The following is a 26,718-nucleotide window of genomic DNA, read 5'->3' on the forward strand; positions in this document are numbered from 1 at the left end:
GGCGGCAGGTTCATGGCTTCCAAGTAGTCCGCCAACAATTGGGGGTACTCTTGAAAGAACTCCTCATCTAGCCAAACGGCTTCGTGGGTACCTTGATCTCGGAACTTTATATAGAACTGACGTATCCGTCGACCAGAACCATGCTTCCAACAATGAAGAAGGATCTGCTCAGACTCGATGACGTCTGCTTTGTCTACCACGTTTGGCTGCTGTTCATATGAAACATCAAACACTTTTGGTCCAACATATGGTTTTAGCCAAGAAACATGGAAAACATCATGCATCATCCAACTGTCAAGCAACCTTAATTTCATGGAGACATCACTTATCTTTTTAACTATTGGGAAAGGTCCAAAACTACGAATGAAAGCTTGGGAAAACGTTTGCCCACTTGTTTCAATCTCTATTTCATGATGCACAGATAGACCCAATCCCCTTCCTTGAAGTAGACACCTCGTCTAGACTATTTGCCTGTCTGCTATAAGCTTCATGTGCTTTGGTCAAGCGGTCCTTAACTAACTCAATGATTTTGAAAAATGCTTCCGTCATTTTATTAGCCTCAAGAGATGGAGACACCAATCTCGTCAAAAGAGAAGAGAAACGACGACCAAAGGCTGCTTCATACGGAGTCTGTCTGACACTGGATGAATGAGTATCGTTCAAGATAGCTTGGACCAATGGAAGATAATGTTCCCATTTGGACTACTGGTCATGACAATATGACTTGAGAACATCAAAGGCGTGGTTTAGATTTCTGTCTGGCCGTCTGTCTGTGGATGGAATGCACTAGACAACTGTAACTTAGTTCCAAAGTTTTTGAATAATGTCCTCCAAAAATGCGAGGTAAACTTGGAATCTTTGTTGATGTAATGGTGCTAGGCAAACCACAAATGGGGTACCAATGTTTGAGAAAAAGACGGGCTATGTCCTCAGTTGTGGCCGTATGCGTGCATGGCATGAGCATGCAGAATTTATTGAAGCGATTCACAATGGTAAAATACTAAGTGTTACGGGATCCGGTGGATGCTGGTAGAGGCCCTACAAAGTCCATAGATATGTTGATGAAAGGTCCGTCGGGGATAGGCAAAGGTTGAAGTAACCCAGCCTTCTTTGTATGTGGAACCTTAACTTTTTGACAAATCTTATAGGCTTGAACATGTAAATATACATCACGCCTCATTTTTTGCCAATAAAAGGATCGCTCTAATTTCTCAAGGATACTGTTGATACCTCTATGTCCTCCAACTAAGGAGTTATGGGCATCATGGAGAAGAGCTGATCGCTTTTCCCGAATGACACAGACGGTTCTTGAAGAACAACCAACCGTTCTGCACTGAATAATGGCCAGGCTCAGAAGTGAGGGCCAAATTATACTGAGTACGAAACTCAAGGGAATCGACATTCTGGTCTTTGATGCTATCTAAGTCCTTTCCCGTGATTTCGAGAAAGGTAGACTCCTACACTACCTGGATGCTAGCCTTTCGACTAAGAGCATTTGTAACTGGGTTATGCTTACCAGGGATGTACTCGATCATTGCTCCAAATTGTTGGAAGAGTTGACTCCACCTGGCTTGCCGATCACTCCACTAGGCACTTGGCATGGTTTGAAGTCATTTAAGTGCTTGGTAGTCTGTTTTGAGTGTGAAGACCTGTCCATAAAGGAAAGGCTTCCAATGTCTGAGCGCTGTGATCACACCCAAAAGCTCTTTGTCTCATAAACCGAATAATTCTTTTCGGCGACATCCAAATTTCGACTGTAGTAGGCCACTGCTCTATTGTCGTGCTAGAGAACTGCACCTATGGCTACATTGCTTGCATCGGTAATGATCTCAAAAGGTTCATTCCAAGATGCTAACTTTAAAACAGGCGCTTCTGAGACTGCTTTATGGAGTGCACAGAATGCATCAAGCACCTTGCCTTTGACTGAGACTTTTTGTTTACGAGTCTTCACCCCCTTGAGCAAGTCGGTGAGAGGTGCTGCAAGGTTGAAAAATTGGTGAACATGGGTGTTGTAGGCTTGACAAAGGCCTACGAAAGAACGGATCTCTTGGACAGTCTGAGGGATGTCCCAATCCAAGATCTTCTGAACCTTTGAGGAGTCCAATTGAATCCCATCGGAACCGATGATATAGCCTAAGTATTGAACCTCTTTAACGCCGAAGATAGACTTTTTGGCGTTTATGTAGAGCCCATTATCTTGCAAAAGTTGTAAGACTTTCTCCACATCTTTCTCATGCTGCTCCGCAGTGGCTGAGAATACAAGTATGTCATCAAGAAAGATGAAGACACACTTAACCAATGAGGATTGGGAAAATCTTGGACATCATTTTATTGAAGGTTGCGGGTGCATTGGTAAGCCCAAAAGGCATGACTATGAACTCGTAGTGACCACGCTCTGTCCGGAAAGCTATTTTTGGAATGTTAGCTTCGAAAATGTGGACCTGATGGTAACCACTCTTGAGGTTGATCTTAGTGAAAAATTTTGCACCGTCTAAACGCTCCAAAATGTACTCAATCCTTGGCATAGGAAACTTATTCTTAATGATGAGTTTATTCAATGCTTTATAGTCTACACAAAGGCGTGCAAACTTGTCGTTCTTTTGGACAAATAGGATGGGTGCAGTAAGTGGTGAGGAAGAAGGCCGAACGAATCCGGCTCGGATGAGCTCAGATAACTGTCTTTCTAGCTCGCCCTCTAAAGTCTTGGAAAGATGATAGGGGAACGTGCTAGGAGGTTCTGATCCAGGGACCAAATCGATATGATGGTCCTTAGGACGTGGAGGGAGACTGGGTGGAAGATCGTCCCTAAGCATAATGTCCTGATGTCTGGATAGAAGATCTGCTAACCGTGGAACTGAAGATGAGATAGGTGCTACCAATGAGGTAGAGGCTGTCTGAGCACGAACATAAAGTAGTGCTCCTTCCGCTCCCTTGCAGATAGCTTGTCGGGCTTGGAGGTGCGAAATCAATGGGATGCCAAGAATGCTTATGCATTACCCTTCCTTGGTTGCGCAACAGATTGCTGCTGCTGGGGTTTGGTAATGGACTGTGACAACTGCTTGGGCTTGCCTCCGTTCATCTTCATTTCTTCATTTTGAGCAAGAGTCAAAGCCCGATCATACGTACTGGGTTCAAAGTTGCGAACTGTGAACTGGATGTTGGGATCTAATCCACGAATGAATTGATCCATCTTGGCCTGCTCAGATAGCCCTAACTGTTGTGCTAAAGTGATAACCTTTCCGGAAAATTGAAGCACTGCTGATCCGTTCTATTTGAGTCCATAAAACTCATCTGCCAAGCCGGTCATATACTAGGACGGGAGGAATCTGGTCTTAAGGTCATGAACAAATGTATCCCAGCTAAAAGCTGTGATACCTGTGGTCTGGTCTGTATGAAGACTAGACCAATGCTACCACCAAGTGACTGCCTCACCTGTAAGGTGGGGAGCCGCTATGTGGACTCTGTCTTGAGGATCTGTAATCCTAGCTAATGGAAAATGAGGAGTAAATTGATGAATAAATTGATTAACTGCTAAATGATCACACTTACCATCATACTTACTAAAATTCGGTTGACTTCGAATGATTGTAGTCGATGTCGTGGGCTGCTAGCTGGTGGCACCTGAGGCTAGGGAAACTGAAGAGAGGTGTTGGTATCTAAGATGCATGGCCTCCTTTTCCCTTTGGTGCTCGAGTAACATACGTTCTCGATCGAGCTCTCGTTGGTGCTCCCGAGCGGCGAGTTCAGCTTGACGCCGATCTTCTTCGATCCTGCATTGGGCTTCCTCATAGTCCCGTCTATCTGCTTTTTCTTGTTGCTTTCTTGCTTCAGCTTCAGCTTTTTCTTCTCTCCGTCTAGTCTTGTCTTCTCTTTTTTGTTGTTCCATTTGAAAGAAGAGGGAGACATAGTTGGGGGTTACTGGAGGCGGAGAAGGATGTACTACTGTTGCCTCCAAGAGTTAGAGACGTTCCATGAGAAGCTGGTTCTGAGCTTTGAGTAGAGCTATGGTGTTTGCTGTAGTTGGAAGAGCAAGGTCTCCTTCGGGGACGTCTTCTGGCTGATGGGTACTCTCCTTTGTAGACATGATGCTAAAGTCAGTGCCGGAACGCAATCTGACCATCCAAGAATGCCCTCACGCCAAGATACAGTGTGTGTGGACAAGCTGTATCTGATACCAATGTAACATGTAGGGGAAGTATTCGTAATTTAAGGATCCTGTCACCCTGTCACACAAATGCTCACACCGTCTTTTGTATCCCGAGTTTCGCGAGTTTAGCAATCCACTTTAAGACTTAAAACTTTAAGAGATTTGAGAGAGAGAGAGAGAGAGAGAGAAACTGTACACCATATGGGGTCCCGAATTACCCACTGAAGGGCCCCCTATCCTGTTACCGGAATAGTATTTGCTTATTACTTTGAAGAGACTGACGGTGGATTGACGATAAGCCAAACGCAAGATCTCTAAGGACCAAGATTCGGGCTGAACTGTACATGGCTGTAGAAGCACCAATGATGACCAATCTCGAGCCTATGCACCTTCCCAATGGATGTAGGAAGGCTACAAATCTAAGGCTGAGAGAAGGGGCTGATTGGGACTGTTCTAGACTATGTATGAATGCTGAAAATGAGTATGAATGTTGAGTTTTACCTTCACCAAGTGGCTGTAGCAAAACGATGCATATGAGAATGCTGAAAACTGTATGAATGCTAAAAACGCAAGGGGTACTGTAGACTGAATGCTGTAGATGCTGCGTTTTACTGAAGGAAGGCTGAATAGCTCAAGCGTTGATGCTCCTATATGCTGATGAGGAAAACGCTCAAGGCTGATGTGCTGAATTCTGCAATTGCTTATGCTCCTTGTGCTAAAGATTCCAAGCGTTGAGGTCTTCAAGGCTGATTATGATATGAATGATGAATGGATGATATACTTAGCTATTTATATGGACAAATGATGCTGGTCGCGCGGCTGGCTGACTGCATCTGTCCAAGATAAATGGATAAAATAATGTAAAAATGCCCAATAAATGCTATAAATTATGGGAATAATATTGGATAAATTCTAACGAATGCTAGATATTATTTGAAGGCTTCTGCAATGGTCTAAATGCAGTGGATGAATGCTATGCATTATGCAAAGCGCTTTCTAATGCAAACCCTAAGACTTCTACTGACTCTACATGCATGAATGCATCTCTTCAAGTGGGTTAAGGGACTTGGACTGACTGACTGACTGACTGTCTAAGGCTGAGAATGATCTACGTACTTGGACTGAGGATTACAATGGGGTCACGGCGTACGACAAATATCATCCTAAAAGGTGCTAATACTGTACAATGTTGCACTGATGATGATGAGCCATCTTTTCACCATGCACTACAGTGTAGAGTGCATGTGACAGATTCAAAACCAATCGCGACTCTCTTTCCAACCATAGATCCCTCTTGAAACATGGTGTGTCACATAGTCACAAGGGTACACAGTGACAGTGGACACACTGGCATCATCATCAGTGCAATATTTGTATAGAAGTAATACCTTTTTAGGAATATTTGTCGTACGACGTGACCCCATTGTGAGCCCTCAGTCCAGGGATAGTCAAGCATGAGCTACGTAGGTCAATCTCCGAGCCATAGAAGTCAGATTGGAGTCAGTCCTCTTAACTCACTTGGAGAATTCATTAGATAAAGTTCATCTAGCAGTCAGCCATAACTTAGGTTTGCATGAGAAGCATTAGCAAGGACATTGCATGCCTATGGGCCAGCCCATGGTTACAGCAGCCTGTCCAAGGGCTGTTTACAGCCCTGGACAGCATCTAGAGCTAGCTGACAGCACCTAGGGAGTAGCCATGCTCCAATCAACCAGCCTAAAAGGCATCCACAACAGTAGTCGGGTAAGACTAGTTTAGTCGGCCAGCATTAAAAGTGAAGGAATAATGTTTGATGTCAATGCTAGCATTTAATGCTTATTTTGGGCATTATTTGTCCAGATGAACTGGCCGACAATGTAAGAACTGGCCGACCAGCAGCCCAGCATCATATAAAAGCAAACGCTGATATTCAGCATAAACCATTCATCATAACACAAGTAATCTAGCAGATTTCAGTCATTAGGGCAGCATTTAGCATCCTCCCTCTCCAGGCAAATTCATTGAAGTTCTCTTCAGCATTCAGCCAGCATATGTGCAGTAGTGAAAGGATGCTAAAGATCTCACCAAAGTAAAGGTTTAAAGAAGGCTTGTTGCGCATTACCACGATCAATCTTAGTGCATGTAACACGTTGTGTTTGGGATCTTGGGTATCTTGGATGAGCTTTGCTTGTTTTATGGAAGGCCTTTTTATATGGACACGTGTAGCTAAGGGCGGGAGAATGTGGGTACACCTCACCTATCTCTACCATGCACATGGGTGTTGTACAGCAAGAAGCCAGCCTATGGACAGCAAGTAATGGCATCTGGGCAACAGAAGAAGGCACGAAGTGGCAAAAAGGCCACACAGGTGAAGGTGGCCAGGCACAGAAGCAGTCAGCCAGCACTTGAGCAGTTGTGGGCTCACATGAAGCAGTCGTGGAGCATAAAAACAGGCCGACAGCTTTATAATCAACTGATTGGGCATGTAGAGAACTATTGAAGCACTAGTTGGGTTCCCTTATAATTCATCTAGCATATTGGGAGTCTTGGAGTCCTAGAAGAGGAGCAGAGGTACCAGAAGGCTGTGTAGATCCACAGTTCAGCCAGCATTTACACTTGAAGGGTGTTTGGGAATTAGAAGTTGATATTTTGGGTCATGTTTTGTAAGGATTATTTTGTAATATTTTGTATTTACAGAATCTGTACATTATACAAAGTAGATTAGGGTTAAGATAAGTGTGTTGTGTTTGGTGTGTTCTAAGTCTTCTGCTGCCTCTACGCATTCTGTTCACACATTCATAGCACAATAGTCTTACAGCTTTAATGCTCATCCAAAGCATGTGCATCAAAATATGGCATTGGCAAACTCATGTCCTAGCGTCATGGCTTGTATGAATGCATGGTGATCACAGATTTTGGTCTGGGTTTTGGATCACAAATCCATGAGTGGTCAATGTTCCTTATGCATGTTTTTTGTGGTGTGTTGATTTTTAAGTCTGTGAATTCTATTCTTTTATAGAGCAAAGGTGTTGGAGAACATGCTATACCCTTGAGGTGATCCTTTATGTAGATGTCTGTGCATGGAAAGCTGGTGAATGTGTAATTTCAAAACTATATTTTGGCAGATACACAGGCCCTACTATCCACTTTGTTGATGAAAAATATGATCACGGAGTGATTCTTGCCCAAAGAGTAGTACCGGTTCTCCCATATGATACAGCAGATGATCTGGCTGCTCGCGTTTTGAAAGAGGTGGTGTTCTATGTACTTTTCCACCTTTGATTTTACATTTATTCATGGTTTTTATATCATAGGCACAACAAATTTATTCATGTTTTTTGAACTTGAAGGGCAATTTTGTGCATATGAATGCCAGATGGCAGTTGGCCTGCAGAGTTTTTCAGATTCCATAGTGATGTAGTTAGCCTCTCCTTTTGTTGCGAGGTTGTTTATGCTGCGTAACTCTATTGGTCTGCAGGGTTTTTAAGATTCCATAGTCATGTAATTAGTCTGTCCTTTTGTTGTGAGGTTGTTTCTCCTGCATAAATCTATTTATCTCAAACTGGCAGGTCAATCAAGCAACTTTGAGCAAGCAGGTAACTTGCTTGGCAAGTTGAGAGCTTGGACATGAGTTTAAGGAGCTAAGAGATGATTTAGATTAGTTACTTAATACACTCCAACACATCCTTCCTTCAGGTCTTTCATTAGATTCTTTAAAAAAAAAAAAGCACAATTAGTGTCCGAAAGGTCCATGAGAGGGCAGTGAAAAAATGCCTTTACTTGCACTCCAATGTTCGGCAGAAGTCCTCCTTTGCCATCGACCAACTGAGTTAACTCCTTTACATGAAGTACCCATTCTTGAGTCTTGAGTAGACCTACACTCAGCATGGGGCCAATCTTTTCCTTCCAAATTTATAACCCAAGCCTTTAACACCCAATCATGGCAGCACTCGGTTGGCACCAACCTTCATATTGAACACATAGGGGAAGAGAGATGCCAGGGTCCCTTGGAGAGGATGCCAGGTATGCAAGACTTAACTCCACTGGTTCTGAGTTTATCCCCATCATTCCCGTTCCCTTTAAAGGTCATGCAAGTGTATCCTTTCAAATTTGGGTGAGGTCCCTCCCTTCACAAAATCCTTGGGACCCAAAATGGGAGGTATTTGCCATGCCACATCCTTGGTTTGGGGGTCTTATGAATTTCCTGTTTATAGTTTTTTTCCCTTCTTTTTTGGCCATTTTTTAAAATGAAAACAGTGATGACAGTTGTTGGCTATTTCATACTTCAGCCATTTCAAATGTAAGCTCTTGAACCATGTATCATGTGGGTGAAACAGGAACACAGTCTCTATCCGGAGGTTGTGGCAGCACTTTGTGAAGATCGTATCTTTTGGCGAGAAGATGGCGTGCCCTTGATTAGACGCTCATGGGCTGAGGCAGAGTATCTCTAAGCAGATGGTGTACTTTTGAAGGACCCAGTCCCATACAAATTAGGGCATTTAGGGTCTGTACTACATTTTTTTCCTTTTCACTAAAAGAACCAGCTTTTCAACTAAAGCTACTTCAGTAAGTTGCTTTTCTTTTTGACCTAGTGTCAAAAGATCATCTTTATAAGAGGATTTTTTCTCTCTAGAGTGCTGCAGTGGCTGTTAATTTAGTCACATTCTGAAAGTTTTTTTACTCAACTTCAATTTTGTATGAAGTTTTTAAAGGGGCATAATAAGTGACATTTTCTATGCTTTGTAGTGCAGCCTTGCGATGTCATCCCTCTTTGTAGACGTGAGTGTGTTAGGGAACTTTATGAAGGTAATTATATGAGAATATGAACATTGAAGTGGCTTTTTTTTTCAACTTTCCAGCACAATGGGAGGTGTCGATCTTAGCGAACGTGCATTCGTGTCAAGGCTTATTCATTATTAAAAGTACATGCATAATGATGCAATATACTTGATACTTGTTTGGATTCTGGTGCCCATTGGGACAGTGGTATGTAAAGCTTTACATTATTTGCACCATTTCTCACATTTGCAAGATAGTCCAATCAGATGTTCTGATTTTAAAGTTGGATCTATGCTTTTAACCATTTCATCTGCACTTCTTTTAGAGCACTGTTGCTCTTTCCGATGCTTGCTTGAGTAATAGAGCAGATGAACAAGATAACTGTTATGTTTGTGTGGACATAACGTCGCTAGTGCTAGGGGCTGGCCAGATAGTTCTTATAGTGGTGTGAACTAGTCAAGTGGCTATATAGTTGGGATTGTGGCCACTGGTAGGCAGTGCCCAGTGACAGCCGAGATACGTGGTATGGGATGCGCATGCTTTGTGGGCACGTGCTTGCTAGGGTTGTGCCAATGTCTAGTTTGGTGGGTGGCTTACTATTGCATGTGGTTTGTATCCTAAGATTGGGTGGAGAGTACTAGCCAAACCCTTAGTATTTCCCTTTGTTGTTTTGTAATCAAATGTTGGAAATGCAGTGTTGAGGAGTAATCTTGAATGGTAAACAGTTTGAGTAGGTCTTGGGCAAACACACAAGTGGGTGGAATCTTGTGTGGGTGTGTTTCATATGGTATCAGAGCTGGACTAACGCTTGAAAGAAATGTTTGCTTACCCTTGTGTTTGTGTACTAGCATTGAAGAGGAGTGTAGAGTTATATGTGAGAGTTATGGTTGTCTTTGCAACAGAAATGTTGGTGAAGCAACTGATTAGAAGAGGAGAGAGAGAAGTATTTATTTTGTTTTATGCTTAGCCGGAGGAATTATTGGGTAGATAGAATAAGCGGTATAAGTTGCAGTCGTCGTCGTCGTCGGCAGAACTAACAAACATATTGCCGTCAACACCAGCAGCAGCCAGTGTTTTGCTTTGTCGACTACGGCTCACGTTATATTTTGGGGTGCCTGCATACGTGGCACCCCGTGGGCCCTAGCAAGAGCGGTCACCTAGCCGGTGACCACCTCGGTCTAGACAGTGGTGCAAAAGAGTTATGAACACACGTCCGTATGTTGGTGCATTTGCTGGAATTCGAACCCAGGTCCTTGCCAAGGGAGGCGAAGCTCCTATCCACTACACCGCACGCACACTTGTGATATACACACATGTCCATAACACCTTATGGACATATGTCTACAAATGGGCCCATCACCGGCCATTGACCGGGTGACCGGGCCCGTGGGGTGCCACGTATGTAGGCACCCCGATATTTAACGTGAGCCGTCGACTACCATCTTAGCGTCGTCATGACCAGTAGTAGCAAGCACCTCGCCGTCGAGCTCATCGTGTATGACACCATTGATTCCAAGTAAGTGCTGTTCTTAAATTGCTTCTCTTCTTCAAATTTTCTAACATTTTGATTTCAAAAATCAACAAAATTCCAATAATAAACCAAACCATTCATAAAATTTCTTCACATAAAAGTATATATATATATATATATATTCATACCTTTTTGTGTGAATGGAAATGTGTATTTATTTTTATTTATGCTTATGTGGGAAGTTGGATCTGCATAATTGTGTTATCAATATTTTGAATTTATATATAGTTTGTACCATGAGAATATGGGATTTGGTTAATTTTTTGAAAAGTGATTATTTTCCCAATTTTATGCATAAGTAATCTATCCTTTGTAAGCCTCAAAAAATGGTCATCGTAGTACCATCTTGGGTGGTAGGGACGCTCCTAGGGTAATCCATGTATCTGTATAACTGTAGCAAGTCATATCGACTTACCCGGTTCTTATATACACGTGTGAGCCTAGTGTAAGGGGAGTCTGGGTCATACTGAAATGGGGGTAGTCGGCTCATCTCTGCAGGGATCATGTAGCAGCAGACAAGTCGCGCGAGGGTGGGGCAACCACTCTGTGGATGGGAAGCCAAGTCATCCACACTCCAAGAGCCTCCCGCCGTCACCTCCAAACGCTTTAACCCGATGCCCTCCGACCACCGGTACCCCGATGGCTCCCACCGTTGTCACTATTGGTGCCCTCCGACCACCGTCACCGCCGGTGCCCTTCGACATCTCCGACCGCTAGTGCCCTTCGACATCTTTGACTGCCGGTACCCTCCGATGGCGTCGACCACTGTCATTGCCAGTGCCCCTTTGACATCTCCGACCACCGTCATCTCACGAGTGCCCTCCGACATGTCCAACGTGCATGGCCAACTCCGATGGCACTCATGGAGGCAACACCCCTCTCCCTTTCCCAAGGGAGGGCGAGGTCCTCTTGAGCACCATCTCCCTTTCCTGATTGAAGATCTTTCCTCTACACTACATGATGAGGGTTGGGACTTCGAGGAAGAGGACATCGGAGGAGGAGGACACCCAAGGAGAGATAAGGGGAGCACTCTCATGACAATGGAGGACATACTCTCTCTGGTAGGACATTCATTGTAGCACATTCTGGAAGGGGACACACTCTCTTGTAGGACATTCATTTTGTAGCACATTCTGGTAGTCGAGGAGACTCTCTCTTGTATCACATTCACTCTAGCACATTTGGCGAACAGCACATTCTCTAGTGTATGACATTCTCTACATTGGAGCACAGTCTCTCTTGTATCATTCTTGTCTACAGTTTGGTATACAGTGTTGCACTCTTGTGGTGTTTTGTCTATCTCTTTGTGTGAGCGAGGTGAGTGGTGGGTGTGGTGTGAGTGAGGGACCTGTACGGATACTGCGGTGCTAGGTGGTGGCCGGAGAGCACGGTAGACAGTGTAGAGCATAGGTCTTGCATGTCTATCCAGTGAGGTCGACTCATCCTTGGCGGGCATACTTCCTTGAGAAGATCCACACTCCCTTTTCCTCCCAACCCTAGTGTTTACGGCGTCGGTAGTCCTCGAGTTCTCTAGCGAGGACCAGCGGAATCATCTACAGCTAGGTAAAATTTGGCGATCACGATGGGACTCTTCTAGAGGTCAAGAATAGTCTTTTTAAAAAAATCTTTTTCTTTTTGGTGATTTCTGTTCGTAGTGTGAGAGGAGTGTTGTATATGCCCCCGAAGACTAGAGCTTCTGGAGGTGATTCACCCCTTCATTCTCCTCTTCGAACTAGTCATGATAGGGTTCTTCCTCATTCCCTTACTTTCCCTCAGCATCTTCCTCTTCTAACCCTATGGCAGCTCTAGGGCCAGAGCCAGCATCTTCCTCTTCTAACCCTATGGCAGCTCTAGGGCCAGAGCCATTGGCTACTGTCCTTAACCGTGTGCAAGTTAAACTATCAACCTTCAAAGGTACCATCACTGAAGATGCAGAAGACCATGTGTGGTGGGTCCTCATTCACACTGTGTGACTCAAGGGGTCTCAACCGAGATGATGCACGCTTGGTCTTATTCCCGACAATGCTGGAAGAGGGTGCCGACCGGTGGTACAATCAATTTTCCGTCGACCACTTCCCGGATTGGGCCACCCTCAGGCTATAGTTCTTAGCTACCTTTCGGCTTGGAAACTACTTCAACCTCATTACTCAAGAGCTCAACCAACTCTCCATGAAGGCGGGGGAGTCAATGGCCCAACTTGTCACAAGAGCTAAAATTTTGGTCGCTTGGCTATCCCAAGATCCTGGAAACTACATGCTGCAACACTGGGTGCTTCAAGCACTCCCTACTCAAATGGCAATGAAGATGAGAGAGACCTTTCCACCCCAAGGCACCTTGTAAGACTTCCAAGATAGAGCTGCACAACTAGATAATGCTTGCCTCATGGCACAACGTAGTACCTCTTGGTCCCCACTTATCCTTGGCAGGCCTTTGGCTCCTCCAACTATTCCCCTAGCCCCGACAGTAGCTTCCACATCTGCTTCCATGGACGGGCTAGCCAAGCTCAAGAAGGAGCTTGAAGATTTCAAAAGGTCCGCTCAAGAAGGAGATCGAGAAGCTCAAGGTCAAGGATCCCAAGATGAGTCCATGGTGCCCGATATGTAGCTCGCAAGGCCATCTTCCAAATGATGGCGGTCGTTACCCGATCCCAAGCTGTCCCATGTTAACCTAATTCTAGGGTTAACAAGATCTACCACCATTATCTTACATCAAGGAGTCACGATAGATACACCAAAGGGTCATATATTCAAGATATGAAGCAATAGTGTCCAAAGCTGCAACTTGGACGAGCGCCCGTAATGGTGTGATTGAGTATTTATGGCAATTCCCACTTCAAGTGCATGTGGTAGCAAGTAAGGATGAAGTCCTAAGTGATGTACTTCATGGATGTATTATGAGAGTAGTCATTGTAATACCATTAGGCCTCTTATGAGCCTAAGGTGCTTGGCCGGCCACAGTTTAAGTGAGTGTGAACACTTACGGCCATGCATATAAGTGAATTTCTCTCATAATACAACATACTCTCCCATTATGCAATTGTGTCTTGCTCTTGCTAATCTCTCTCCCTAATATATGCTAGTGTGAATGTTCTCTCTCTTTAGTGTTAAACATAGAACTAAAATTATTAATTTTAGCTTAATTGTGTGTTTTTTGTTTGAATTGTTTGCATTAGATATTAGCAAGCATTAGGAGTAGCTTAATCTTTAAAAAAAATTTAAAATCATCAAAAAATCTTTAAATTTGATTAATTTTTCTTAATGGACTAGTTTTTGTCATTAAGGGTGATTAATCTTATTTAAGAGGTAAAAAATTAAGAAAATGTGTTAATTGGGCTCTAAATTAATCATATGAGTAGTCGAAATTGGTGTTTTTGAGTATTTTGAGAGCATCTAGAGAGACATCAAAATACCTAATTATATCAATTTTTTTATTAATTGGAGAAATTTGACTCTCTTTGCTTAAATTTATCATAAAAGAGAGATCACAATTAAGAGTCTAATTAATCTCTTATTTTAGATTAATTTACATATTTTTTGATGCACAAAGATTAGCATTTCTTTGCTCTATCTAATAATGTGTTCTATTATGTTAATTAATTAGAGATTAGTGGTTAATTAGAGTCTTTGATTAGTATAAAAGAGAAAGATTAGTGAAAGAATTAATCTTGGATTAATTTTTAATCATTTTTTTTACATAACTCATTAAGGCTAATGAGCATTCAATGAGTATCATGCTCATGAGTTATCAAATTGTCCACCTGGGGGGTCATTTATAAAGGGTTTAAGGGGTGTCATAAAAAGATTGACTTTTTTGATTCTCACTTACCTTTTTGAAAAAATATCCATATCTCTTTAATTTTAAATTAAAAAAATATCCCTCCCAAAAAGAAAAATTCGTATTTTTTACTAGACTAAAAAAAATGAATTAATTTTTTTCGTAAAGTCCGGTTCACGACGTGAACCATTTCTGCAACTTCATAGCCTAAGGATTCACGTTCTAGTAACCCGCGCTAAAAAAAACGAATTTAAATTTTTCATGAAGTCCGGTTCACGGCGTGAACCATTTCTGTAACTTCACGGCCTAAAGGTTCACATCCTAGGAACCCGTGTCAAAAAAATAAATTTAATTTTTCTGTGAAGTCCGGTTCACGGCGTGAATCATTTCTACAACTTCACGGGGTAAGGGTTCACGTCCTAGGATCTCGAGCCAGAAAAAAAATTTTAATTTAATTTTTCCATGAAGCGAATCCGGTTCACGATGTGAACTGTTATTTAAGGGTTCATGGCGTGAGATCCTTCGTTCATGCGACCAAAAAAAAAAAGAATTTAACTTTTCTGTGAAGTCCGGTTCACGGCGTGAGACCCTTCGTTCACGTGAAAAAAAAAACGAATTTCACTTTTTCGTGAATCGAATCCGGTTCATGGCATGAACCGATAAGAGTTCACGGTGTGAGACCCTTCATTCACGCGACCAAAAAATAAATAAATTTAACTTTTTCGTGAAGTCTGGTTAAGGGTTCACGGCGGCGTGAGACCTTCATTCACGTGAGCCAAAAAAAACTATAGAAAACACCCCTGTTTGAAGGCCTATCTCCTAAACCGTATATCCGATGAAGGTGCTCTAGGACTCATCGAAAAGCTAACATCAAGCTCTTTGACTTTAGACTTGGCTGTCCAAAGTCAAAAGCGATCATTTTGGCCTCCGACCAGCAGCCTCAAAATTCAACTCGAAAATTGAGGTAAAAAACAGTCCAAAAACCACGAAAAATCATAAAAAATAGCGCGAAAACGACAACGAGCCATATTCGGGCTACTTTTTGAGAGTCTAAACGATAAAATCACAGACGACTCAGGGAAACAAAGTTGTAATACTCCAAAAATACTACAACTCTATCATACAGAGTTTCAAATTTCCTTTTGGAACATCCTCAAACACATGTCGAGAAAATGGAAAAAAATTCTCGAATTTTTTTTTGTCTTGAGACTGTGATGGAAAATAGGTTTTAGGACCTCCTCTTCCATGTGGGAAGTTACTAGCATACGTTTTTTTCTAGAAAATTATCTCTAAGAGACTGATCGCATGTGTATAGCACCTAAGCTAATTAGAGTGAACGGACACCCGTTTGACCTGACCCAACAAAGAGAACACTGAGCCGCTTGAGGCTGTAACAGGCTGTGGGAGAATATAAAAAACAAAAATAATAGTACGTTTGCTCATTATTAACGAGCATTTATGTAATCAAACATGAAAATGATAGAGGGATTGCCAAGGATCACACAAATGGCTGACATCTTCGAGCCATTGAGATCTATGCCACAATTGCACCTCCCAATACCATTGGCCATGCCTATAACAAGCGTGTCATCGGGTTTTACACTCCCTGTCACTTCAATCCCACCGGCTTTGGTTCCTTACCTAACATTCCCACAAATCCTATAGGTACCAACCCTTTCCTGGATGCCCACACCTTGGACATACTGACTAATCTAGGAAGGGGGGTAGCCCAAGGACTCAGTGAGTCTCTTCCAACAAGATCACTCACATATATGGTCTTACAAATTTTTAAAATTATAGGCAAATATGATGGAACAATAGACCCTGTTCAATTCATTCAAATGTTTGAATAGAGATGTGAAGCCTTTGGAAATCCCAACTGTCCCACCAAGGTACATGCGTTGAACCTATGCTTAGAGAGAAAAGCTAGTCGATGGTTCATCACATTGATGCCGGCGATCAAGACCAACTTCAAAACCTTGAAATCAGCCTTTATACATGGCTTTTCCAAGCAAAATGATCGGTGGAGTGCAGCAACAGAACTCTATTTAGTTGAGCGTCAACCAAATGAATCCATTAGAGACTTTATCCTTCGAATAAAACTCTTGGACTCATGATGTGAGGCATGGGAAAAATTAAACGATATCAATTGAAGAGATATTTCATGATGGGCTTAAATAATAACAGCTTCCACAACTTGATCATTGCATCCAATCCGGAAACATTCGATCAATGTTGTAAAGAAATAATACGTTTAGATGACAACATGCTAGAAGATGATCATGCTACTACGAGGTGTTCCTCATCTAAACCAAGTGAAACAATGGCAAAACAAAGATCGATCTCGAAATTGACATTCCTCAAATTCTATGTAGCCTTGCTTAAAACCTTACAACCAACATCTCTAAGAGAGGATGAGATCCTTCAAAACCAAACATCCTTAATGTCTCTACAAGTGAGGAACGAAATGCCTTGTGTTGAGTGCAATCACTACGACCATCCCAATCCCCATTGTGCATACAAGGCACCTGTTTTTCTATACTGATATATTGTAAAACCTTTGACCATGATAATAAAAAGTATCCCGCTTCATCCATAATTGACTCAAAACCTCCATCTCCCGTGGACCAAAAAGAAACAGTCTAAAGGGTAGAAATTGCTCAGGAAGCAGTTAATCGAACACTTCAGTGTTTCTATTGTCGTGGACCTCACAAGGTGGCAGATTGCACAGTTTGGAATACTTCCATGCCCATAGTCACTGACACTTTGCGACCCATGTGTAAACAATGTGGCATTGATCACATGTTCCAAGATTGCCCAAGACGAGTTGCTTCAATGCAACTTGTCTCACAAAATACAACTCTTAACATCTTAAGTATGCAAAACGAGCAATTGTCCACATTACCTTTGAATATGCTTACACGCTTACAAGCCAAGGCATGCGAAACAATAAAAAAGAATACAAAAGACAATACCTCAACATGGGTAGAAGAACATGCTTTAAAGTAGAACCCAAAACAGAAAACAAAACCTTCTAAACCTAAGAAAGACAAGGGGCTACAAACTATCGAAACCAAGGTTGAATTAAAGGACAGGAAAAAGGAGCCTGTGAAGGACATAAACCCAAAAGAGCCAGAAGCTATACATGATGCATAAGCTTCCACCTCAAAGACAACCACATAAACCTCAAAAACCATATGTGCAACACAGGGTATAAAAGCCCAAAAGAAAATTCGATCTCGTCGCATATGGGCAAACATAATGAAAAACTGACAATCCAAAGAAAGTCAGAAAATGAAACAAGTTCTAGTACGTCACTAAGTGTGGATGAAACAAGTTCTGACTCTTCACTCAGTGCACCACATAGACTAATCAAGAAACTAGGACCCACCCAACCACCCCAGATGGATAATAATGATCACATGACATGCAGAACGCAAAAAGCAAGCTCAACAAAGCATGCTTAGCTGGGTTGAGTGTCTTACAGGATCACCAGTTGTGATTGAGACTTACAATGCCAATCCTAAAAAAGTAACCAAAATACAAAGCCCAGAGGAGTACCACTTCCCCTTTCAAGAGGAAGACATACTCTCTACAGAAGAGTCATTTGAGACATATTGCATGAACTATACGTTTGAGAAAGTACGTGAGGAATTTGATAATTCCCTTACAAAATTAAAGCAGTCTCTCAAAACCTCATTTGGAGGAATGCTCTTATCTCATGAGATAAAGCCATCATAACATCAGAACTTGTACCTTTAAGGGCTCAACATGAGTTATACCAAGACATAAAGAACTCCATAAAACAGGACTGTGAGGATTCGCAAGTTTCCAAACATACCTCATTAAGAATTGTAAGAGGACCAAGTGTGCCAGTGTATACATTGGGTACTCTTGAAAAAGCTGAGAGCCAAACAGAGGATGAAAGTGAATGGGAATATGAAACAAAAATGAGATCTAAAGTTAAAACAAAAACTGAAACATCCATGGTTCCTTTGGAAGATTCTATCATGGTATGGTTGGTTGAAGGTTGACTAAAACTTGGGATCAATCAAGGTGGTGATCATAATTAACAAGAATTGTTAGGGTGGATTATACCACACTAAAAACTCCATGATGAGAGAGACACACAAAGTAGCTCACCTATTCAATCTCTGTTGATGTTGGCAATGCCAAATTGTTGAGGTTAAGAGGTGAGTTGGTCAATTTGGTTGGAGAGGTAGTTAGTTCATATATCTAATTTTACATTGAGGAGTGGTGTTAAAATGTGTAATGTAAAATAAAGCTCGGGTTATTTGGTTGAGTGTGTGAATGCACCCTAGAGGTGAAAGATATTATGGAAAATAAGAATGCCACCACATAAGATACTGTGTGAATGGTGATAACCACATAAAAGAGTATAGAAAAGGGATTGCCACATGGCATTGATGATGTGCAAAGGAGATTAGGCTAGAGGTTATCATCTTCCCCCAAATGCAATCTCTAATGATAATGAGTGTGCATAAATGTCTTTTCTTAATGAAAACACTTAATCATATAAGATGTAAGTAACAAGCCCATAAGAAGGTAAAATATATACATAAATCACAACACAAAAGAGCCCAAGCTAGCTATAATACCATATTAAGAATGCTAAAACTTGGGATTAATCATGGTGGTGAATGTTATTAACAAGAATAGTTAGGGTGGAATATACCACACTAAAAACTCCAAGAGAGAGACACAAAGTAGCACACTCAATCAATCTCTATTGCAATATGTTATGAACCATACAATGAAAGGCTTTTAATATAGATAGCCTCTAGCCCAATCTCCTTTACACATCATCATGCCATGTGGCAATCCCTTTTTGAAACTCTTTTATGTGGCTCTCACAATTCACATAATATCTTATGTGGCATTCTTATCTTTCAACAATATCTTTCACTTCTAGGGTGCATTCACACTCAACTAAATAACCCGAGCTTCATTTTACATTTTACATTTCAACAATCTAGAGGATGCATAGGTGGGAGTGGTTGGTTAGATATACCAACCACCACAACCAAATTTTTAGCCTTTATATGGTGCACAAGGTGGTAGAGGATCCTATTCCCAAGGCAAGGGGAGATCTAGCTCTAGAGGAAGAGGTCATTGGCAACCTAAGCAACAACAAAGCAATGTGATTGATTGTTATTATTGTGGAAAGATTGGTCATATGGCAAGATATTTTTTCAAAATAATAAAAATGACAAGCATGGTGGAAGAGTCCAACATGGGAATTATCCCATGATCTAGTAATGATGGAAGTGCAAATCATTTGTTTGTATTGTGAAATATGTTATGGGTAGTATGACTACACATAGTGAAGCAATGAGACATGGTATATGGAGTCAGAAGCATCAAACTACATGACTTAACATAGAGAGTGGTTTGATAGGATTTCACCTACATAGTCATAGGGTTATGCTCTTATAGGGGATGATACACTACATCCTATTACTCGTGTTATGAGTGTGCCATTAAGGATACATGATGGTAGAGTGAAGAACATCTCACTAAGAAATTGGCATCATTGGACAAATGGTAGAGCAAGAATTGCAAGTGAGATTAAATAAGCTTGGTTGCTTTATAGAAGACTTTAAGAATGGATGTAAGCTCAGTGCAAAGGGTCAAAATCAAGAAAGATTATTTACTTTGGGATGCATGTATTCCAGAATTGAAGTCAATCATGTTTTCACGTAGTTATGACATTGTGCTGGACATTGATATGTGGCATAAGAGGATTGGTCATGTTTTCATGTAGTTATACCATTGTGTAGGACATTGATATGTGGCATAAGAGGATTGGTCATACGAACATACAAAAGCTAAAATATATGCAAAAAAAGGTATTATTGTTGGTTTTCCAAGGTTCAAATATGATGAGAGTTCACATGTATGTAATGCATGTCATTTTGCGAAGCAAGCAAGATTGCCATTTCCCAAGGAAGGTCAAATGAGTATGCATAGTGATATTTGGGGTCCTACACAAACCTAATGCATTAATGGAAGTAGGTACTACATCACATTCATTAATGATTTTAGTAGGATAATATGGAAATACTTATTAGGATGATATTTGGGGTCCTACACAAACCCAATCCATTAATGGAAGTAGGTACAAGAGTGAAGCTTTGGAAAAGTTTAAAGAGTTCAAAGATCTTGTGGGAGAAGCAATATGGTTATTGTATTAAGTGCCTAGGGACAGATGGTGGAGGTGAGTACACCTCCACTCACTATGTCTGATGAGTTCTTGAGAGAACATGGGATTAGAAGGCAGGGATACTCCTTAGAAAAATGGGGTTACTAAGAGAAAGAATAGAGTGATTGGTGAAGCGATGATAGCTAGAGCTAAGTTGAGAATGAGAAGGGTATGCCATCATATTATTGGGCAAAAGCATGTGCTACAATAGTGTATATCTTGAACAAGATACCTATATCTGCATTCATAAGAGTACTATGAGGATAACAGGAGAAAGAATAGAGTGATTGGTGAAGCGATGATAGCTAGAGCTAAGTTGAGAATGAGAAGGGTATGCCATCATATTATTGGGCAAAAGCATGTGCTACAATAGTGTATATCTTGAACAAGATACCTATATCTGCATTCATAAGAGTACTCCTCCTAAGATGAGGATAACAGGTTTTAGGCCCGACATTGGACTCTAAAAGTGTTTGGATGTATTTCTTATATGCATGTGCCAAATGAGAAGACCAAGTTGGATCCAAAGGCTGAAAAATGTGTGTTCAATTGGGTATACACAAGATCAAAAAAGGGTACAAATATTATAATCCAGTTACAAAATAGGTTCTCATTAGTCAAGATGTCATATTTTGATGAGTTGGCTAGTTGTGTCCAAAGAAAGTGAGAATGTGGTGGTTGATGACATTGATGCCAAAATGTAGATGTATATTGGCCTTTGGAGTATGTCTACTAGTATGTCTAGACCACATGAGACATCTAGGAGTGAAAATGTGAGTCCATGAGATAAGGGAGATTGAGACATGATATGAGCATTAAGAGTAGTGTATTGTACAAAGGCAAGAAGAAGGTTGAAGGTATTGGCAGGTTATAACTCATTTAGTTTAGAGAGGCTTGATCATGAGTTGGGAATCCTAGTGGTGGTGGGGACTCTAGCTGTAAAGCATGAGAGGAATGAGATATCTAGTTCAGAGATTGACATATAGGGGACATGCTATACATTATGCATATATAACATCTATCGTGAAGCATGTGGAGCCTACATGTTTAGGTGAGGCTATCGGCAAAGAATATTGGGACAAAGCTATCGATGAAGAGATGGATGCATTGGTACATAATGATGCATGTGATTTGGTTGAGTTACCAAATGGAAAGAATGTGATTGGTTGTTGCAAATGGGTTTACAAGGTCAAATGTAAAGAGAATGTGGGGGAGAGGGAGAGCTTGAGTTCCTTGAAAGAAAACACACACACACAAGAGAGAGAGAGAGAGAGAGAGAGAGAGAGAGAGAGAAGATAGAGATGGATGGTTGAATTTTCTTCTATCTTCTTCTCTATAACCATTAACATAAAGAGAGATGAATAGTTGAATTCTTCTTCTCTTCTCTACAACCATTAACATAAAGAGATACGAGCTTAATATCTCAACACGCACCTGCGAGCTTAACTCCACACACAATGTACTTTAAGTAAGCTCCTAAACCTTTAGAGCTTCTCTATGCCAATTGCCTTTATGAAGATGTTAGCCACTTGATCCTATGTGCTGACATATACTAAATCTAAATCACCTACTAGAACCTTCTCCCTCACAAAGTGATAATGTGCCTCAATGTGCTTCATACTACTAGCATGGTATACTAGGATACTAGCCAGTTGTATTCTACTCATTTTGTTACAATAACTAACGATGACTGTATCCACCATCCATGGGCTCACCCACCATATCATTAAGTAGCTTCTAAACCAAGCTACCTCACAAGCTGCCATAGTAGCACCCCTATACTCTGTCTCTATACTCTGTCCCAAAAGAAAACATAAATCCACTGTTAGATCTCCTATCAACTACAGCACTAGTAGCCCAATGAGCATCTATGTACCCATGTAGTTGTATCTCTATGCTAGCCTCATAGAAAAGTCCATAATAAACTATGGACTTTATGTACCTGAGAATTCATCTAGCCACATCCACCAAGTGTGGCTTCTTGGGGACCTGCATAAATTGACTTACAAGTTCAATAACATAGTTCAAATATGACCTAGTAATGGTCATGTAGATCAAGCTACCCACTATACACACTTTCTCCTTCATGAAATAAACCCACAGTTTTCTAGTTTCCTAGTGTGATCACATCGATGAATGTAACATAATACTTGCAACCTGCAATTGTTGTAGTCTTGGTCGCTCCCATATATTTGGATGTATAACATCCAATGGCCTTTTACTAATGTGATTTTTGTGATGTGAGAAACCATGTTTAGTCTTGCTTACCAAGTTGGCATGCTTCACATACTTTATGCATACTAAACTTTAGCAAATCTACAACAATATTTTAGGCCTGCTTGACTTCACATGACCAATGTGCTTGTGCCATATGTCAATATTTGTGTGATGACATTTGTCCCATGTGTAAACGTGGTTGCCTTTACTTCAGGCATATTTACATCCAAAGTAAACATACTGCCATTTCTGTTACTACCCGTTATATATGCAAGCGGCACTAATTTTTGAAGTCTTCCATAAAACACCCTTGAGGATTGAACCTCACTTGTAGACCCTACTTAACCATACTAGCCTTGACCGCTCATGGTAAGTGGCCAATATTATAAATGGATGTGAAAATATTTTTGAATGGCCATCTCAAGAAAGAGGTTTATATAGTGCAGTTGTTGGAAGCCATCAACCTAGTGCTATGTGGATTAGCATAGTCCCATATACAATGTGTGTGTCTAGGCATCATGGATATATATGTAAAAAGGGACACTTGGACTCTATCATCCCTCCACACTTATGTGGTGTGCATGATGGGATATGAGATGGATGGGAGAGTAGTGATCTCCACATGCATGTATCCACCACAATACAAACAACATGGTATCAGAGCCAGGGGGTACATTCCTTACAGTAGACTGGGCGGTGCTAATCAACTCGTGGCAGAGCTATTCAACCTTTGGACCTTTGGATGGAGCTGATGGTGACCAAATGAATGTATGAGTAGGTGGACAAGCTTATTCTCCTCCTACCGAGTGTAATCACTGGGCGAAAAATAAAGGTTGTGTGTGTAACCATGACATCAACAATTGTGTGAGAAGCCTCTCACATCTTGGCCTCAAGGGAGGTATTGGAAGTTGTCAACCTGGCCATGCCATGTGGCATCATGGGTATATGTAAAGGGACACTCTGCCTCTCTTATCCCTCCACATTTATGTGGTGCACATAGGATATGAGTTGGATGAAAGGGAGAGTCCTGACCACAGCAATAACCTCCATGTGCATGTGCCCAATACAAACAACAATAGCCACCTAGGTTTGAGATACCCAGTTCAAAAAACGAAATGTGTAGACTTTCAAAGGAATTATACAAGTTGAAACATGCCCCTTGTGCATGGTACCCAACGATGGATAGGTGCTTTATTTATAAGTATTGATTGTTCTAAAAGCCTGTCAAATGCAAATTTGTATATTTTCTTTGAGCAAGGTAGATATATGGTCATTATCCTATATATGGATGACCTTATTATGGCTGGGACCATGAAGAGAAGATTTGAGACACAGGATATGTTGAGTTCAGAGTTTTAAATGACAAAACTTGGGCTTATATATTTCTATTTGGGGATTGAGTTCTAGCAAGATCTACATGGAATCTTCATTTCACAGTAAAAGTACGCTAAAGAAATTTGCAAGGAATTTGGCATGAGCAGCTGCTCCCATGGAGGTTGATGCAAAGATTTCTATGGAAGATGTTTCTCCACTTGTGGATATGAAGGAGTATAGGAAGTTGGTGGGGAGTTTGACCTTTCTTTGTAATACACCATGTGACACCCACCGTTGCACTTGGTGTCATTAGTAGATTCTCAAATCAACCCCGAGAGAACCATTGAAAGGCAAGGATACTATTGTTAAGGTATCACTGGTTATGGTATCACTTACACATCAAAAAATTCCTTGGCTAGATTTTAGAACTCAGATTGGGAAAGAGATTGTAGTAGCAAAAAAAATTATTTATGGTTACTGTTTTCTTATTAGGTCTAGAATTACATCTCCTAAATGAGTAAGATGTAGCCTATAGTGGTGCTTTCAGAGGCTGAGTATAAAAGGTAGCTCTTTGTTCTACAAAGTTTGAGTACAAAAGAGAGCATGCTTTGCTTCATGTGAAGCAATCTAGTTGGGAAGGATCTTAGGAGACATGGATGTTATTCAAAAGGAAGTAACAGTGTTGATGTGTGACAATTAGAGTTGCATGATGATTGCTAAGAACCCAGTGTTTCATGCTCACATAAAGCACATTAAGATACAATATCATGATGTGTGTGAGCTTATATCATGATGTGTGCAAGATGGAGAGGTGGATTTTGTCAACTACCCAATATCATTATATGTGTGAGCTTATCATGGATGGAGAGGTGGAATTTATTGACTACACAGCAACAAAGAATTATGTAGATATTTTCTTAAAGTCTCTAGGGGGAATTTGTTAGAGTTCCATCTTCATCATCTGAGCATTGGACTGAAGAGGTAGTTCAATGGGTGGACATTTAGGGGGGTGTTGGAAAAGCATTTGTTCATAGTGCTCCACACTTGTGTTACTGCAAGTGATAGATGTGCTCTATTTTATAAGGCTCCCTATATGAGGAGGCATTGTGTGATGGTTGGGCACCAATTTCAACATTGAATGATAGCGACCAAATGTGGCTAGGCTAGGAGTTAGCTTATGAATACTTGGCACTAGGATGCATGCTTGTGCAGGCTATGTGGTCGCATTAGTTAGTGCTAGACGTAGCAAATCAAGGACACATTGTTCTCAGGTTGTGAGACACACATTTGAGGGTATAAATGGTCTCAGATGGCCTTAGGAGACTACACATGGTTAGTATGTGGAAATGCTCGATATACACCTAAAAGTCGGCTTTGGATAGTCCATGCTACACATAGAGACCCATGTTACATCACATCCTTTAAGGCTCTCACACCCGAATTGGACCAACACTATGCACATGAATGCACCATCAAGTTTTACTAGACTTATGGTAGCCTTGATCCAATTTTACATGACACAAGTCTCAATCTAATCATTCTCTCAAATTTTCTTTGCCTTTCAGTGAAGAAATTATTTTCATGCTAAGAAATCTAGGAAAGGGAGTGCATAATGAACCTTTCAAAGCTACTTAAAACCACCTTGGTGGATATTTCCAAGCTTATGAGTAAAAATGATGGAACCACACATCCTGTTCACTTCATGCAAGTGTTTGAATAGACATGTTTGAAGCTTTTGGAAACCCTAAGCACCCCACCAAAGTACACACTTTAACTTTACACTTAGTAGGAAAGGCCATCACTTTTGAGGCCAAAGATTAAGGTGAAATTTGGAATTGTAAAATCTTTCATCTATGGATTCTCAAGGCAAGGTCCTAGGTGGAGTAGCAACTTGAAAAATGTAAGGAGACTATGTGTGATTAAATCTTGTGCATGGAAACCCTAAACCCACAATATGAGGACTAGGAGAAGCTCAATGAAATAATACTAAAGAGATGTTTTTCCAAGGGATTGAAGAAAAACAATGTACATTTGATTATTGTTTTAAATCTAGATTCTTTTGATCAATGTTGCAAAACAAGAAATCCTTTTAAATGATAACGTTGGAGGATATGGGATCTTCCTTGTCTAGAACTCTTAAAGCTTTCACTTACAGCTTCTCAAGGTAAGGTCCTAGGTGAAACATGGGAACTCAAAAGACCTGATAAAACCATATGTGATTAAATCTCGTGCATGGAAACCCTAAACTCACAATGTGAGGACTAGGAGAAACTCAATGACATGCAACTGAAGATATGTTTTTTCAAGGGATTGAAGAAAAACACTTTGTATCAAATCTCCCCACAACAAAGTCTTCTACTCGATCACTTGGATGCAATCGTCGACAATATGAGGGGGGAAATGTTAACCCATTTTAGGGTTAACAAGAGTTGTCACTATAATTCTACATTAAATAGCAATGATAAAGACACCAAAATTATGTATGATAATCTATAAAGCAACAGTGTCCAAATCTACAATTTGGACAGGTGCTTGAAAATGGTTTGACATAGTGGCGATTCTCAGAGCATGTGGCAAAGAAGCTAGAATGGATTTCCTTTTAATGTACTTCATGCATGTATTATGAGATTAACTATTATAAAAGCAATAGGCCACTTATGAGCCTTGGGTGCTTGATCGATCATAGTTTAAGTGTGTGTGAACACTTATGACCTTGTATATAAGTCATTTTCTCTCATAATGCAACATATTTTT

At 40.9% G+C, this 26,718-nt stretch overlaps 1 protein-coding gene across 4 annotated transcripts in view; it reads left to right on the forward strand.

Moving 5' to 3' along the window:
- The window catches only part of LOC147621381 (Formyl transferase), a 48,051-nt gene extending 38,947 nt beyond the window's left edge, over positions 1 to 9,104 (forward strand). The window contains exons 4-7 of one of the 4 annotated variants that reach the window (XR_015269817.1): positions 7,252 to 7,378; positions 8,464 to 8,692; positions 8,878 to 8,905; positions 8,986 to 9,104. Coding sequence is in view for 1 of the 4 variants with exons in the window: in XM_086824130.1 (XP_086680256.1) it covers positions 7,252 to 7,378; positions 8,464 to 8,577 (241 nt within the window). In the remaining 3 variants the exon portion in view is untranslated. The other 3 variants (XR_015269819.1, XR_015269818.1, XM_086824130.1) reach the window with 3 other exon arrangements.
- Positions 9,105 to 26,718: the final 17,614 nt, after the last annotated feature.

Source organism: Cibotium barometz, chromosome 30 (genome assembly GCF_041138505.1).
Source record: "Cibotium barometz isolate CiBa-2024 chromosome 30, ASM4113850v1, whole genome shotgun sequence".
Classification (NCBI taxonomy): domain Eukaryota; kingdom Viridiplantae; phylum Streptophyta; class Polypodiopsida; order Cyatheales; family Cibotiaceae; genus Cibotium; species Cibotium barometz.